At 39.1% G+C, this 16,936-nt stretch overlaps 1 protein-coding gene and 1 pseudogene across 1 annotated transcript in view; both read left to right on the plus strand.

Moving 5' to 3' along the window:
• Window positions 1–16,936, plus strand: part of Eif4e (eukaryotic translation initiation factor 4E) — a gene marked incomplete in the record, with an annotated part of 44,420 nt that overhangs the window by 26,730 nt on the left and 754 nt on the right. The window contains 5 exon segments of the mRNA XM_008826179.3: window positions 6,750–6,845; window positions 9,591–9,654; window positions 10,259–10,372; window positions 11,752–11,909; window positions 16,141–16,924. Coding sequence (XP_008824401.1) covers window positions 6,750–6,845; window positions 9,591–9,654; window positions 10,259–10,372; window positions 11,752–11,909; window positions 16,141–16,237 — 529 coding nt within the window.
• On the plus strand, window positions 10,472–10,570 carry LOC115069005 (annotated as a pseudogene).

The raw sequence follows: 16,936 nt of genomic DNA on the forward strand, positions 1-16,936 counted from the left end.
GCCCAAAAGATCAAAGCAGGGTTTCCATTGAGTTGAACAATTAAAGTAAAAAAAATCTTTGCTTAGAGCAAAGGTTTTTATGTAGATGAAGGAATAAGGTTGGGGCATTTTGAAAAATGAATAGGACAGAGATTGAAAGCAAGAATAGCCAACTTGAAGTTGAACTGAGAAGGGAGACATACAGAGAGGCTAGAGGTTGATTGTTGCATTAAGAGACAATTAGAGAAGAGGAGAGAAATGAAAATGAGGCTGGTTTTCATATTTAACAGTGTAACAGAAGATGAATACTAGTTCATAATAAGGTTTGTTTTCCCCAGCTTCACCTACTCCTTCCCAGGATGGTTCTGGTTTTACTTAGTGTTTTTGTGGATTATATAATGAAATTAATTTAACTTCACTGAAAGCTGATGGTGGTAAGAAAGTGGCAGCTCAGGTGTCTGTGAATGAACTTAGAGAAAAGTACATTGGAACTGATTTCTGAGGATTCAGTCCTTTCTGATTTTCTCTCTCTCTCTCTCTCTCTCTCTCTCTCTCTCTCTCTCTCTCTTTTTGTTTTTTCTCCTCTCTCCTCTCTCCCCTCCTCCTCCCCCCCCCCTCTCTCTCCCTCTCCTTCCTCTCTCTTTTTTTTTTTTTTTTTTTGGTGTTTTTGAGACATGGTCTCCCTGTTGCTCCAGCTGGCCTATGTAGACCAGGCTGGCCTTGAACTCACAGAGATCCTTCTGCCTCTGCCTCTTGGGGACTAGAATCAAAGGCATGCACCACCATACCCAGCTTTTTATTTACATTATTTTAAGGCAGCCCTTTTACTCCTTTTTCTTGAAAGCCTGTAGGTGCCTCTATGTTTATAATTTAGTTTCATATTTTTTGTCCTTCAATATCATGTGATATGTACATATACTGAAATGATAATCAAACATAATTTATGGAATTTTTTCATTGGAGACCCTATGGTACATGCATGCCCTTCAGTGAAGAACATAATCAGGTTTTTTTTGGTTGCTTTTATGACAGTGAAGACTGTCAGGTTATACCTCAAGGGTGGAATTGTTCCTTAGCAATATAGGCTGAAAGCTGGGGATGTAGTGCAGTGTTACAACATTTGCCTAGCAAGTACAAAGCCCTGGCTGGGTTCAGCCCTCTGTTTCACTTTAAAAGGTTCGGGAGGGTTGAATAGCAGGTTCATATAATTCATGACAGTGTAGCATGCTTTCAGTGGTGTTTACAATATCATAACTCTGTACCTTTTAGTTTTCTGTGAACACAGCAACTAGTGCTGGTATTAACTGTTAAGAGACGTAATCAAGTCAAATCCCTCAGAGTTTGAAAGAAATCAGAGAAGAAATTACTGTACTTTATCAGTAAACAAATGTATTAAATCTCTAGAGACTTAAATTTTTCAATAAATTCTGTGTTTTTATAAAATAAAACGACCATTTGAGAAAATATAAAATTCTTTATAGTTCAAATATTGGTAAATTCATCATTATTGACTTATCATAGATACTGCAGGGTTTTCGTATTTTCTCGTTAATCCACAGTAATCAGAAGATTAAATAAAACAGGGACAGCTAGTTATACAGTACAGAGTTTTTTGCTTATTTAATCTGTCTCACTTTTCCTCCCTCCCCAATATTAAATTTGGTTTATGTTTTTCCAGAGCTTTTAAATGTGCCCATGTGTAGTTAGGTACGAAAGACTGCACTACTGATTTTCTTTTTTTTTTTTAATTTGTTGCCTACCAGGTGGGTACCAGACTGATTTCTGAAAGGTTCATGCATTTCTTGTGTTGCCCCCCCTCCTTTTTTTTGAGACAGGGTTTCTCTGTAGGCCCAACTGACCTGGAACTCAGTGTGTAGGCCAGGTTGGAGTTACAGAGGTTGTTAGCTGCCATATGGGTCCTGGGAACTGAAACTGGGTCCTCTGCAAGAGCAGCCAGTTCTTTTAGCTACTAACCCATCTCTCCAGCTCCATAGTAATTTTTTTAATTTAATAGGTGTGTAGTAATGTCATTTTTTTCCCCCAGTAACTTCCCAAATGTTTGGTCTTTTTTTACTTTAAACAGTTTGGAATCAACAGAGCTTTGATTTTTGTCTCTTGCTGCTTAACTATTCTTAGAAATACTAAGACACTAAGACATTGCACTGAAATCCATTGTGGTGTTTTGTTTTGTTTTTTTGGGTTTTTTTTTTTTTTTGTCTTCTTGAGACAAGGTCTCCCTGTAGCCCCAGCTGTCTTGGCACTCGCTATATAGTCGAGGCTGGCCTGGAACTCATAGAGATCCACCTGCCTGTGTTTCTCAAGTGCTGGGATTAAGGATGTGGGCCACTGTGGCCGGATCCATTGACTTTTCTTATATTTAGGACAGGTCTTTTACCCATGTGTGGATTTTTTTTTTTTTTTTTTTTTTTTTTTTGGTTTAATGCTGGTGTAGAAAATAATTCAGTGAATTAATGCAGATCTTAAATGCTGACATTTCATTATATAATATCAAAAAAAAACATGTCCCCTAAACTCATCAGAATGTTTTGTGAAATTGTTAGGCTTACTGCAGCAAACAAAAGATTTCCATATTAGGGTTTGTATCATGAAAACTCACTATTTTATTTTTTCAAGAAATAAGTGTAGTTTATCAATTGTTCAAGTGAAATGATGTTCCATTAAAGTAGTTTATATTACAATTCAAACAATTTGAATTTTGTTATACAATAGAAGTCTTTTCTATGTAGAACACATGAACGACGTGGACAGAAGGAAATGTAGTGAGGCAAGGTCTTACAGTGTAGCCCAGCATAGCTGGCACTTGCTGTGTAGTCCAGGCTTTTCTCGAACTCCTGGCAGGTGTTCTGCCTCAGCCTCTTTGAGTTCTGTAATTATAGGCCTGAGCCCCCACACCCAGCTGAGATCATAATTTTTGTAGGCTTGGTTCCAAGGCTTCTGGGGATGCTTTACTTAAAATGATGTATTTGCACATCCTCCTGTGCAAATACTCCTGGGAGACTTAAATAATCTCTAGATTATATTATGTAATACAATGTAAAAAGTTGGTAGGCTGACTTCTTTAAGAAAGAATTATATTCAGAACAGGTACAAATGTTTCTCCCAAATATTTTCTGAGTATGATTGAATCTGATGTACAACTTGAGGATATGAAACCATGGGTTCCAAGAGCTGTATTCTATTTCAGAGAATATGAATTTATTGTCAGTTAGAGAAACTGTAATATATAATACATTGGGTTTGTATAAATTACTATGTATTAGGAATAAAACTTTTAGCCAAAGTAAATGTGTGTGTGTGTGTGTGTGTGTGTGTGTGTGTAAATAAATTGGTATGCATTGTTTTAAGATGTCCCTGTAGATCTAGCTAGCACAGTTCCTTTGTTTTCCCACTGTGTTTGAATACAGCGTCACATTGAATGCTTTCCCCTTCCTCCTGTACTCTTGGCTAGCAGTTCTTTGTCCCTCAAGAATGAGCCTTTGAGCCAGGAGAAGTGGTGCATGCCTTTAATCCCAACACTTGAGAGGTAGAGGCAGGCAGATGTCTGTGAGTTCAAGGCCAGCCTGGTCTACCTAGTGGGTTCTAGTACAGCTGGAGCTACAGGGAGACCCTGTTTCAAAAAAAAAAAAGAGTGACCCTTCCTTATCACCTTGTGGTTAAGTGCTTCTATTCTTATCTGTCATATTGTTTCAGAAGACACTGTACTTGTCTTCTGAATTTCTGTAGTTAACCTTGGAAGGCTCTAGCTATAGCAGAGAATCTGTTATGTAATTGTTATACAATGCTGCTTTTTTCTTAATTGTGGTACGGATCAAACCCAAGGCCTCACATTACTAGGCAACTACTCTACCAAAGAAAACATAAAAATTGCCACTGTATTAGAAACTACCTCTTTAGATTGTTGGTTTTTTTTTTTTTTTAAAGACTGTCTCACTGTAGACTGGGCTGGCCTTGAACTCAGATCTGCGTGCCTCTGTGTGCTGGACAGCTTTAGTGTCAACTTGACACACCTGGGTTGAGGGAGTCTCACTTGGGGAATTGCCTTCATTGGGCTGGCCTGTGGCCATGTCCATGGGGCACCTTCTTGAGTGTTGAGTGATGTGGGAGGGCTCAGCCCACTGTGGGTGGTGCCACTTCTGGGCAGGTGGGCCTGTGTTGCATAAGAAAGCAGACTGAGCAGGGGCCAGGAGAGCAAGTCAGTAAGCATTGATCCTCCATGGCCTGTGCTCTAGTTCCTGCTTCCAGGTTCCTGCCCGGAGTTCCTGCCTTGGGCTCCCTAATGAAGTGTGACCCGAAAGATGTAAGCTGAGTAAAGCCTTTCCTCCCCAAGTTGGTAGTGGTCAGAGTGCTTTGTCACAGCAATGGAGAAACAAACTAGGACAGAAATTGGTACCAGAGAGTGGGGAATTGCTGTGGCAGACCTGACCTTGGTGTTTTAAGGAGCATTGTGGAAGTGTTTGGAACTTTGGGCTGAAAAAGCCATTGAGTGCTTAGAGTTTGTTGCTGTGGACCTTGGAACAGTTATGCTGAAAGAGTTGTGGGTAATGGAGTCCTGGCTTGTGAAGCTTGAAAGGGAAGCAGAGACTGTCAGGGCTGTTCATGTGAGATTTTGGATTGAGAATCTGTGGGTTCTGGTCGGCTGGGGCTGAAGAATCAGCTGTAAGTAACAAGAGACCAGCATCACTGTGATAGAGTCTTCTGGGAGGTATTTCCTCAGGGTCAGCACACAGAGGGGACCTGAACCTCTATCTCAATCTAGAAGCAGGACTTGATAATGTGTAAGAGTCTCCTGCATGCTTCTGGTATTGAAAGCATGAAGGGGTCACAGAGAACAGCTGAGGCTTGGCACTCTGAGAGACCAGGAAAGGCCATAGGTGAAAGTGCAGCTTCAGTTGCAGTGAAGACCCCAGGATTGAAGGGATTATGGAGAGAATCTGAGGCTTTGCACCCCAAGAGGCAAGAAGAGGCCATCGGTGGAGACCCCAGCTGTTTGGAGATGCCAGGACCATGGGACGACCACCAAAGACAGCAGTAGGTGTGGAATGGAGCTGGCCTGGGTCTGCAAAACAAGTTGGAGCTGTGAGAACCCTTTGGAGTCCAGAAGATCCTGAGGGAATCCCAGATGTCCAGCCCTGAACTGCTTTGCAGGACTTTGGTTTTGCTTAGGTGTGCCTGATTCTTCCCTTTGAAATAAGACAGTACTTGTTTTGGATTTTACAGAAGCCCACCCACAGTTAAGAGCCTATTAAAAGAGGCTATGGACTTTTAAGTGTTTGGATTTTTTAAGTACTGCAGGGTTTTTGAGGTTGTGCTGTCTTATGTTGTGATACTAATGTTAACATATCTTGGGGGCAAGAATTGGAAAGGTTATGGTTTAATAGTGATGTGTTTGTGTGTCAAGTTGACAAGGGGTCAGTTGTGCTGGATAGCTTTAATGTCAACTTGACATACCTGGGTTGAGGGAGCCTCAATTGGGGAATTGCCTTCATTGGGCTTCTATTAGGCTCTACATCATTTTCTTGATTGGTGAGTGATGTGGGAGGGCCCAGCCCACTGTGGGTGGTGCCACCCCGGGCAGGTGGGCCTATGTTGCATAAGAAAGGCTGAGCCAGGGGCCAGGAGAGCAAGTCAGTAAGCATTGATCCTCCATGGCCTGTGCTCCAGCTCCTGCTTCCAGGTTCCTGCCCGGAGTTCCTGCCTTGGGCTCCCTAATGAAGTGTGACCTGAGAGATGTAAGCTGAGTAAAGCCTTTCCTCCCCAAGTTGGTAGTGGTCAGAGTGTTTTGTCACAGCATTGGAGGAACAACCTAGAACGCTTTGCCTCCCAGACTGCTAGGATTAAAGGCATGTGCCACCATGCCACACTATCTCACCTTTTAAAAACCTACAGTTTAGTAATGTTATTTACATGCACATTACTGCATAGCTAATCTCCAAAACGTGTTTTTATCTTTCTTTTACAAAAATCTTTATTTTTGCCAGGTGTGGTGGCATACACCTACCTTTTATTTTAGTGGCACTGGGGAGACGGAGGCAGGTGGGTCTCTGAGATGGGACAAAAAATCTTTCTGTGTCTGTGCATATTTGCATATGAGGGTTTACATGTGCCATGGGCATGTACAGATCAGAGGACAAACCAAGTCCAGCTCTTACATGGGTTCCAGGGATCCAAACTGAAGATACCAGGCCTCTGCTGCAAGTGCTTTTGTCTGCTGAGCTATCTCCATGGCCCTTCTATGGGTTTTGTTTGTTTGTTTGTTTTTGTTTTTGAGACAGGTTGTTCCCATAGCCCCAGCTGGCCTAGGACTCGCTATGTAGACCAGGCTGGCCTCAGTGTCACAGAGATCCACTTGCCTCTGTCTCCTGAGTGCTAGGACTATAAAGGCATGTGCTACCTTGCTGGGCTTGTTTTCATCTTTTAAATTAAAATTATCTAATCCATTAAATAACTCCCTATTCTGCAAACCCCCCACCTTTACGGAACTTGCACCACTCTAGTTGCCTCTGTGAATCTGACTACCCTAAGTACGTCATAGAAGTAGGGTCATAGACTATCTTTCTTTTTGTGACTGGATTTAGTACCATGTGCTACTTCATCCATTTTATATTGTGTCAGAATTTAAGTCTTTAAGGCCCATTTTCCATTGTATGTCAGAACTACATTTTGACACGTGAACTATCTTTTGATTCGTGAATAATTCTGCTATGAACATGGGAACTGTAATTTTTTATATGCTGGCTTTTTATTTTTAGGTGGGCACTGTGGTTTTTTAAAAATGATAAAAGCAAAACTTGGCAAGCAAACCTTCGATTGATCTCTAAGTTTGATACTGTTGAAGACTTTTGGGCGTAAGTAACTATTTTAGCATACTTACTGTTTTTTAAGTTGTATGATTTTTCATATTGTGTCACATTGACAAACTGAAGGATAAACTTAATGAAACTGATATTTGTCTCTATAAATGGTTGAATTGATGATTATGCCTAAGAATGCATTTTTTGGTATGTACAAGGCCCTCTGTTTGATTTCCAGCAACCCTCCCCCACAACATAACACCAGAAAAGAAAAAAAGGGTTCAGTATAGTCAGTCTTTAAGTCTGCCTATTCCTTGTTTTCCTGAGAGTCCTCCTTTATTGCCCTTGAATTTTTGACCACTGTTTGGAACTCATTCCCTTTTATAGGTGCCTACATACATTTTTGTCACAACTGTATATTGGAGTCTTGTTAAACGGATTCCCTTTTCTACAAACATTTTTCAGTGCAATATCCAGAATTCCATGCTCAGGATTTTGAGATATCAAAGGCTGAAGTGATAAGGAATATTGAGAGGAGAGGATATGTGGTGGTGTTGGTTCACTAATTTCATTGTACTTTGTGATAAACTTGAAAAACATGACTTAAAAACAGAACATGAATTGAGAAGTCATTTTCAAGGTTTTGTTGGAGACAGAGTGTAGCTAAGCTGCTGAGACTATCTTAGTACTCTGTACCTAGCCCAGGCTGGCCTAACTCAGGATCTTCCTGCTTTAACCTCACAAATGCTAGTATTGCAGGTGTACACTGCCACACCTAAGAAGTTGTCTTAAAACAGTGGTTTTTGTTCTGTGAGGGTCAAACCCTGGATCTTGTACCAGTGAGCTGCTTTCCCAGCTCCTCCCAAGTTCAATTTGTGTGTTATTTAGTTGGAGAATAGAGACCATGAAAGGCAAAACTTGCTTAACTAAAAATGGAAGAACTTTGAATTACCCCGCAGTTATCTAGTTTATGTATCTGTCTATGTTAGGGTCAAAATAAATTCTGGTCATAAAATTGATAGATGTATATTTCTCAAGGGCAAAGCAGTGTTTTTCTGTGGATTTCCAGTGCTTGGTGTGTAATAGCCATTTAGTATACATTGCATTATTGAAAAAAGCAAAGCATAAAGAAAACTGTAAATTATGAAATTAACCAATATGAGTAGTCATTCTTTTTATTAAAAGCATTTAGGTTTTGGCCAGGCATGGTGGCACAGGCCTTTAGTCCAGTACTTGGAGGTGAGGCAGGCTGATGCCTGTCTAGTCTATATAGCAGGTTCCAAGCCAGCCAGAGCTACCATAGTGAGACCAAAAAAATAAGCTTTTAAAAATGATAAAACTACATTTGATCTCTACCAGTTAATAGATCTACATGGCTATTTAAATTGGGGTTATCCTGTTTTGGCCTCTTGAAAGCATGAAGTGGTTTTTGTTCTCTAATTATGTTTATTCAAGACTCTTGAATAACTCTCTAGCCTCCTCCCCTTACATAAAAAGCTCTCCAGTGTCCCACAGATAGAAAAGAACAGTCTTGAGCTCTGCCTCCAGTCATATTTGCACTGGCCTAGATTGTCTGGCTTTTACCACTTTATATAATTGTATTTCTAATTTGTCCTTTAATTAGAGCACTGCCACACTTTAGTTAAAAGCAAAGTCATTGGATAATAGATTTTCTGCTTTAATTTAGAAATTTGAAGAGATCTTCCACCTTTAAATACCTAAGCCACTTCCTCATTACTTGTTTGTCTAACAAATTTTGTATAAACAGCCATTGAGTTCTTTTGCTTTTTATCTAGTCTGTATCTTAAGATTCTTAAGATTGTGGTTTGGAAGGCATGGTGGCGAACGCCTTTAATTCCAGCACTCATGAGGCAGAAGGCATCCAGGCCTGCTGTGGTTACAGGAGACTCTGTCTCTGTCTCAAAAAGACAAAAATAAAAAAAATTAAAAATTAAAAAAAAGATTGTGGTTTGGGAACAGTGAATCTTCAGATAATTGATTTAACAAACCTTAAGCATGAGAATGCTCTTAATATAAATTTGATTATACTGTGTTACATTAGGTATCTTATACTATGTAATATGATAAGAGAACCTAACTAAGGATAATGGTATTATAAGGTTTATAGACATGGAGCTAAGATAATTTCTACCATCTGATATTGGAGACAGGCAAAACATTCTGCCAATTTTTAAATCATTTTTACTGTAAGAGACTACAAGTGATAAATGGTGTAGGCTTCTACCTTCAGGCAAGTGAGTATCAAGTATAAAGTATCTCAGATGCTGTTCTAGTTATATTTAAGTATTCAGGAAATAGTTGAGAAATATAGATCCAGCCTTTTTTGTAGTATGTGCTTATGATCCTAAAGGGTAGAACATACATGTGTATGTATGTATATATTTTTATAAAGCTCCCTGATACGTGCTGACTAAGGAGTAACAGCTTGAGTGTTTGAGAACCGCTAGTCCGTTTACTCTTAAATTTTTCCAAGGATAGTAATGTTGACTATTGAAGTCTAGCTGATGGTCAGCTAGTCATCTTTTCTCTCAATTTTTTCTTTAGTATGTTTGTAAACAAACAGAATTGTTCATTAGCCTTATAAATTCATTGATTTCCTTAAAGCAACAACATACCTTTCAGTTTCTTATGCATATGTTCATGTTAACAAATCTATTGAAATATTTTTGTTAAAATAAAAGCATTTGAAATAACTCATTTATCAAATGTGTGTATTATATACATAAGAAACCAAACCTGCATTATGTATGTTTTTAATTATTATTTTCTTTTACCTAGTCTATACAACCATATCCAGTTGTCTAGTAATTTAATGCCTGGCTGTGACTACTCACTTTTTAAGGTATGTTTAATTAGTGATTGCTTATATTTATCACTGGATTGAACCATTCAGGTATTTGTTAAGAACTCTTGTTTGTGAACTTTGGAAATTGGCTTTACTAGGCTTTAGTGTATAGTGGCCTATATTATGAGTCTATCAAAGTTACAAGAACATTACTTCATGGGCACATTGAGATTGATTTTGATGAGCCCTTTGCTAGTCCTCCTGGTGAAGTCCTCTTGATAAATTTGAGTCGACTGAGTTTGTCAGCTATTTTTAATCTCATGAGGTATTTATAAACAGACCTTTGTCAGGTGATGGGAGGCTAAGACATGCATTAGCTCAAATTACATAATTTGTAATGTGTTCTGTTGAGGGGGCTGTAGCTTCTAAAAAGTTTTTGTGTGCTCCTCGGGAATTTTAAAAGCCTCCACATGAAGTGAAATCTCAAGATTTGATATTTAGTGATGAAATTGCACTCTGCTGTAGTCTCATGTCACCGTGTGCTTTTTAAAATTGCACCAGTGGCACTTAAAAGGTTGACAGTGTTGTCTGTTGGTTCTGATGGTTGTCTCTCAGAAACTAAGTAATAGTATTGTCTAATACTGTGTTCTTAACTCTCTAGGATGGTATTGAGCCTATGTGGGAAGATGAGAAAAACAAACGGGGAGGGCGATGGCTAATTACATTGAACAAACAGCAGAGACGAAGTGACCTGGATCGCTTTTGGCTAGAGACAGTAAGGTTTTAAAATTATTAACCACTTTTAGAATGTATTTTTCTTTGACTTTTACTGAAAGGCAGTAGAGGGAGTACCTGTACCAGAACAGTCCTTGCGGTATTCAGTGGTACATTTGCTAAAATTAGAAGGAAACAGAGATTAGCATGACCCCTGTGCAAGATGGCAGGAAAGATTCCTGAAGCATTCTGAATTTTTGATGCAATTGGGAATTACTGTGTTAAGCAAACTAGGTCAGACTCAGAAAAATACTGCATGTTTCATATGTGGAATCTAGATTTAAAATCACATGTATGTGTATGTGCTTACGTAATGTATGTTTGTGGGTCATGAAGCTACCAAGGGGCATGAGAGGGTAGGAAGTGATATTGAGGTGGGAGTTATTAGGGTAATGGGGTATGTGTGGTAGGAAAGTAGAAGAGTGAGCAGGAAAGGGAGGGTGGGAAAGGACAGGAGGGGAGCAGATGAGAACAGAGCAAAGATGTGTTCAGAGAAAGAAAAAAGCAAAGTCCCTGTGCATGCCATGCTGATCTCTCCTGCTGAGCTATATCATCAACCTGTGCTTTCCCTTTTTTTAGTCTTTTGAGACAGGGTCTCACAATGTAGATTAGGCTGGCCTAACTACATATCCTAGGGTGATAACAGAACTTAAAATCCAGTGCCGGCTCTGCTTCAGTGTTGAGATTATAGGCATGTGATATCTGGCAAGTATTTTTATCCTGTACCTGTGAGATCAGGGACTGATTTCCTCATAAGTCAGGTAACAAAGTAATTGACATTTAACTCATCTTCCCCAATCAGGTCCCTGTCATCACAGAATTATAGGATCTCATGGTTTTTGTGACTTAGTTTTTACAACATTGCTGCAGTACATTTTTTAATTGTTTTGTTTTGTTGAGACAGGGTCTCCTGTGGTCCCAGCCGGCCTAGAACTTGCTGTGTAGACAAGGCTGGCCTTGATCTCACAGAGATCCACCTGCCTCTGCCTCCTGAGTGCTGAAGCAGTCAACTCTATTTGTTTGCTTTGTTTTTGTCTGTGTGTATAGCCCAGGGTAGCTTTGAACCTAGGCTGTCCTGCCTCAACCTGTCCTGTTTAAAAAGTCAACTGTGGCCAGGCGTGGTGGTGTACACCGTTAGTCCCAGCACTTGGGAGGCAGAGGCAGGCAGATCTCTGTGAGTTCAAGGCCATCCTGGTCTACGTAGTGAGTTCCAAGCCAGCTGGGACTACAGGGAGAGACCCTGTCTCAAAAAAGACTGGAAAAAAAAAAAAGTCAACTCTGAATTTAAAGGCTGATGTTAGTTTTATAATGTACAAATAGAAAGGAGGTTGTTTAATATCTTTTTGAATCTAATTTGGAATTTTTTTTATATATATATAGCTGCTGTGCCTTATTGGAGAATCTTTTGATGACTACAGTGATGATGTATGTGGAGTTGTTGTTAATGTTAGAGCTAAAGGTGATAAGATAGCAATATGGACTACTGAATGTGAAAACAGAGAAACAGTTACACACATAGGGAGGGTATACAAGGAGAGGTTAGGACTTCCTCCAAAGATAGTGACAAAAACTGTTTTACTGAATGTGAAAACAGAGAAGCAGTTACACACATAGGGTATGTTTTTACTCTACCTACTTCTTTGTCAGTATCAAAATAACTAAATCCAGAAGTGTTTTACATATAGCTTTAAAAATACTTGGATTTGCAAACCACTAATTTTCTTCATAGTGTTTTCTTGAACATTTACAGTTTGGACTCCTGTTAATATTGAGTACATTTTATATGTTTTCATTTCTGTAAAACAGTTTTTGAAATTTCAAGGGATATATCTTGGATTTTATTGCTATTTAAAACACATATTTAATAGTTTTTTGTATTTTGTTTTGGTTACTTATATTTTTTGCACAAGTGTCTTTTTTTTTTAATCAAATATCAGTTTTGTTAGAATTGTCTTTGAAAACAGCTGCCTCTCTTAAGATAATTTTATTTTGTGTGTATGCGTGTGACTACATGTATATAATGTATAGCACTTTGCATGCCTGGTGCCATGAAGAACAGAAGGGACCTCTGATCTCAGGAACTAGAATTTCAAATTATTCTGAGCTGTCATGTAGGTATTAGAAACTAAACCTTCACTCTGCAGGAACAAGTGTTCTTAACCCCAGAGCCACCTCTCCGGCCCTGCTAGAATTCTTTTTGATTACATGGAAATTAGGGTTGTTCTTTTTTTTTTAAAGTTGGGTTTTGTTGTTTGTTTCTTTTTTCAGGTAATCTTGCTACATGATGTTGACCTGAGTTCCCAATGTTGCCTAGCCTGGCCTTGAACTTTGGCCTTCCTGCTTTGTCTCCCAAGTGCTGTCATTATAGACAGGCACCACCACTATGCTGAGGCTAAATTAGTGAAATTTGATGTTAAATTTCATGTTAAAGCTAAGCACTGTCGGTCCTTGGTCACAGTATATTTTGTCCCTTTGTGACATTTTAAACATTGCTTCTATCTTCATTCTGTTCCAGATTGAAAGGCATAGGGGAGAAGGGAGTTCCACCTTCACCTGGCATTTGCCGTCTTTCTGTTGGTACCACAACTTTAATTGTGGAAGCTTGTTTTTTTTTTTAATTTTATATGTATGAGTGTATTGCCTCTGTGTGTGTAAGTGCTCTCATGTTGTGCAGTGTCCATGGAGGTCAGAAGAGGGCCTTGGATTCCCCTGGAGCTGGAGTTACAAATGGTTGTTAGCCACCATGTGGACGCTGGGATTGGTGTCCTCTGCAAGAACAGCCAGCACTCTTAACCGCCAAGAAGCCATCTCACCAGCCCCAGCTTAATATTTCTTTGAAAAACAGGGATTTGTTTACCAAGTTTTGTTTTTGTATCAGCATTATGTTTTTGCAGTCTCTCTAAGGTATTTTTGTTGTTCATTGTTCCCTCGTTAGCATTTTTAATGGTAACGTATATTTTAAGGAAGGAAATATTATAATCTCGTACTTAATCAGTTTATTTCAAAAATTAGTTTTAGATATCTCTTTGGAGGAACTTAGATTTTGCTGTAGGATAAAGTATTTAAAAAACCTATTTTAGTATCAGGTTGGGCAGTTTAACTCCATGAAAATGAGTCTTTAATAACTGCTTTGGAGGTGGTATCTTTTTGAAACAGCGTCTTCCTATAGCCCTTGACCTGGGACTCACTGTGTAGACTGGCTTGGCCTTGATCTCACAGAAATCTGCCTGCTTCTGCCTCCACAGTGCTAGGGTTAAAAGCATGTGCCACCATGCCCAGGCTTGCTGCTTGTTTTTGAATGTTTGATTTGTTTTCCTGAGAATTAAAAATTTGATTACGGGACTGGAGAGATGGACTAGTCATTAAGAGCACTGAATGTTCTTGCAGAGAATTTGGGTTCAGTTCCCAGTACCCACATGACAGTTAATAACCATATATAACTCCAGTTCCAGAAATCCAATGCCCTCTCTTGACCTCCACAGGCATTGGGTGCACTTACATACATGCAGGCAATACACTCACACACACACACACACACACACAATATAAAAATAATAATTTTTTTTAAAAACAAAACAAAACACTTTCTATTCTTCCAGAAGACCCAGGTTCAGTTCCTAGTACCCACATGGCAGGTAACAGCCATCTATAACTTCAGCTCCAGAGGATCTGACACCCTCTTCTGGCCTCTGTGGGCATTGTGGTACACTTACATATATGTATTTAAATATGTGTAGGCAAAACATTTATAAAATAAAATTCAGATTTCCAGAGTTTGCAAGTGAGCTTCTCTGAGATCTGTTTTACTTCTAGATCTTGTCAGCCTTCCTTCCTATTTATGTGCAGGCCATTTGCTTCTTTATTTTTATTTTTTAATATTTATTTTGTGTGTATGCGTGTATTGCCTGCATGTAGGTAAGCGCACCCGTGTTGTGCAATGCCCACGAATGTCAGAAGAGGCTGTCGGATCCCCTGGGACTGGAGTTACGGACAGTTATTAGCTGCCATGTGGGTGCTGGGACTCAAACCTGTATCTTCTACAAGAACAGCCAGTGTTCTTAATTGCTGAGCCATCTCTCCAGCCCATTGCTTCTTTTTAAAAATAGATTCTTGTTGTTTTTCAACCTTCAAAAGTCCTTCCTTCTATTAAGATCAAATTTTAAAAACCTCAAGAGCTTTTTCAAAAATTTTAAAAATTTATTTTTATGTGTATGAGTGTTTTACCTGCATGTATTTAAGTGCACCCATGTCATGGAATGCCTGCAGAGGTCAGAAGAGGGCTCTGGATCCCCTAGAACAGGAGTTCATTGTTAGCTGCTTTGTGGGTGCTAGGAACTGAGCCCAGTTCCTCTGTAAGTGTAACTAATCCCTTAACTGTTGAGCCATCTCTCCAGCTCCCAAATCTCTTGATTTTTAAAGGGGAATTTTTTCTAGTATTACTGATGAGGTTGGATCCTCTAGTTTGTATAGCGTCCATAGACTGTATACTTAATCTTGTTTGTGCACATCACATTTTGGTCTTAGAGTAATCACATCTAGTTTGAAAATTGGGGTTGTAAAGTTAGCCGTAAGGCAGAATAGAATTTATATGTAAAATCTACTTGTGACATTTTACTTGATTTTCTTTTTCTGAGACAGTATCTTGTAAACTAGTCTGGTTTAAGAGTCTTTTATAAAATAGTCAGTGAATCAGGGCGGCCTCCTCCTACCTCAGTCTTCTCTAAGTGCTGGGATTACAAGTGTATGACACTGTGCCCAGCTTAATTTTAACATTTTAGATCACAGAATGAGAGTAGACATGTGCATGTTCTTTAGTTTTAAGCAAGTTAAATATATACATGTGGTATACTTCCTTCATAGGTATTTATGATTATTGAATTGTGAAAGCTGTGAACCCAGGGACTGACCTTGCTTTGTTCACTATTGGTTTAGTAATAATTATTGCACTACCTTAATGGACCTGATGGAATCTCATTTATAAAGTGATTAAATATGTTTGTGAAAATACTAAGTTTTGCTAATTATGCCAAAAGGAAAAGAATTTAAATTTTTTTTTTTGTTTTTGGGTTTTGTTTTGTTTTGTTTTTTTCTTTTTGGTCTTTTTGAGACAGCATCTTCCTGTAGCCCCAGCTGGCCTGGAACTCACTATGTAGACCAGGTTGGCTTTGAACTCACCTACCTCTGCCTCCCGAGTGCTGGAATTAAAGGCATATGCCACCATGCCCGGCTTTAAAAATATTTTTTTAACTTACTTTTTTATTTTTTGGTCTTTTTGAGACAGGGTCTCTTTGTAGCCCCAGTTGGCCTGGAACTCACTATGTAGACCAGGCTGGCCTTGAACTCACAGAGATCTGCCTGCCTCTGCCTCCGGAGTGCTGGGATTAAAGGTGTGCCACCATACCCAGCAACTTACTCTTTTTATCTTTTGTATATGGGTGTATTGCTTGCATGTGTGTAAGTGCACTTGTGTTGTACAGTGACCATGGAGGTCAAAAGAGGGCACTGGATGCTCTGGAACTGGAGTTAGGGATAGTTGTTAGCTGCCATGCGGGTGCTGGGACTAGAACCCAGGTCTTCTTGAGCAGCCAGTGCTCTTTAACACTGAGCCATCTCTCCAGTCCCAGCTTTTTCTTCTGTTTCCTTGAGGGGATTTTTTTTTTTAAATAGACTAGTAATTGGTGAATATAGAATAATTTTTTAAAATAACTTTCGATGACTAAAAATCAGTGGCCGTTGTTTTCTGTCTTCTAGGAGGGTATACAAGGAGAGGTTAGGACTTCCTCCAAAGATAGTGATTGGTTACCAGTCCCATGCAGACACGGCGACTAAGAGCGGCTCCACCACTAAAAATAGGTTTGTTGTTTAAGAAGACACCTTCTGAGTATTCTCATAGGAGACTGCGTCAAGCAATCGAGATTTGGGAGCTGAACCAAAGCCTCATCAAAGCAGAGTGGACTGCGTTGAAATTGGATTCCATCTAAATGTTGCTAAGCTATAAGAGAAGTCTCATTCGCCTTTGTCTTGTACGTCTGTGTTCTTTTTCTTTTTCTTTTTCAAATTTTTGCTAGAGTGTCCACTATCCCAATCAAAGAATTACAGTGTACATCATCCCCAGAATCCACAAATGTGTTCCTGGCCCACTCTGTAGTAGCTTAGAATTGTCATTATAAACACATTTTACTTTTCCACAATGTTCAAAAGAGAACTTGCATTACTATCTGTACCTTAGCAGGAAAAACGTTCTGTTTCTGTTCCACTTTATGCAGGAGCATATTTTTGCTGGTTTGAGAGTATGATGAAGAACCAGTTTTCTAGCAATTTTCTGTTTCTTTTTACAGCATTGTCTGTGCTGTATTCTTGCTGATGGCTGCTAGATTTTAATTTATTTGTTTCCCTACTTGATAACATTAGTGATTCTGATTTCAGTTTTTCATTAGTTTTGCTTTTGTTTTTCCCTCATGTAACATTGGTGAAGGATCCAGGAATATGACAGAAAGGTGGAATAAACGTTAATTTTGTGCATTCTTTGGTAATTTTGGGGTTTTTTTTTTTTTTGTAACTACAA

The sequence above is a fragment of the Nannospalax galili genome, unplaced genomic scaffold, assembly GCF_000622305.1.
Source record: "Nannospalax galili isolate Female #2095 unplaced genomic scaffold, S.galili_v1.0 scaffold189, whole genome shotgun sequence".
Classification (NCBI taxonomy): Eukaryota; Metazoa; Chordata; class Mammalia; order Rodentia; family Spalacidae; genus Nannospalax; species Nannospalax galili.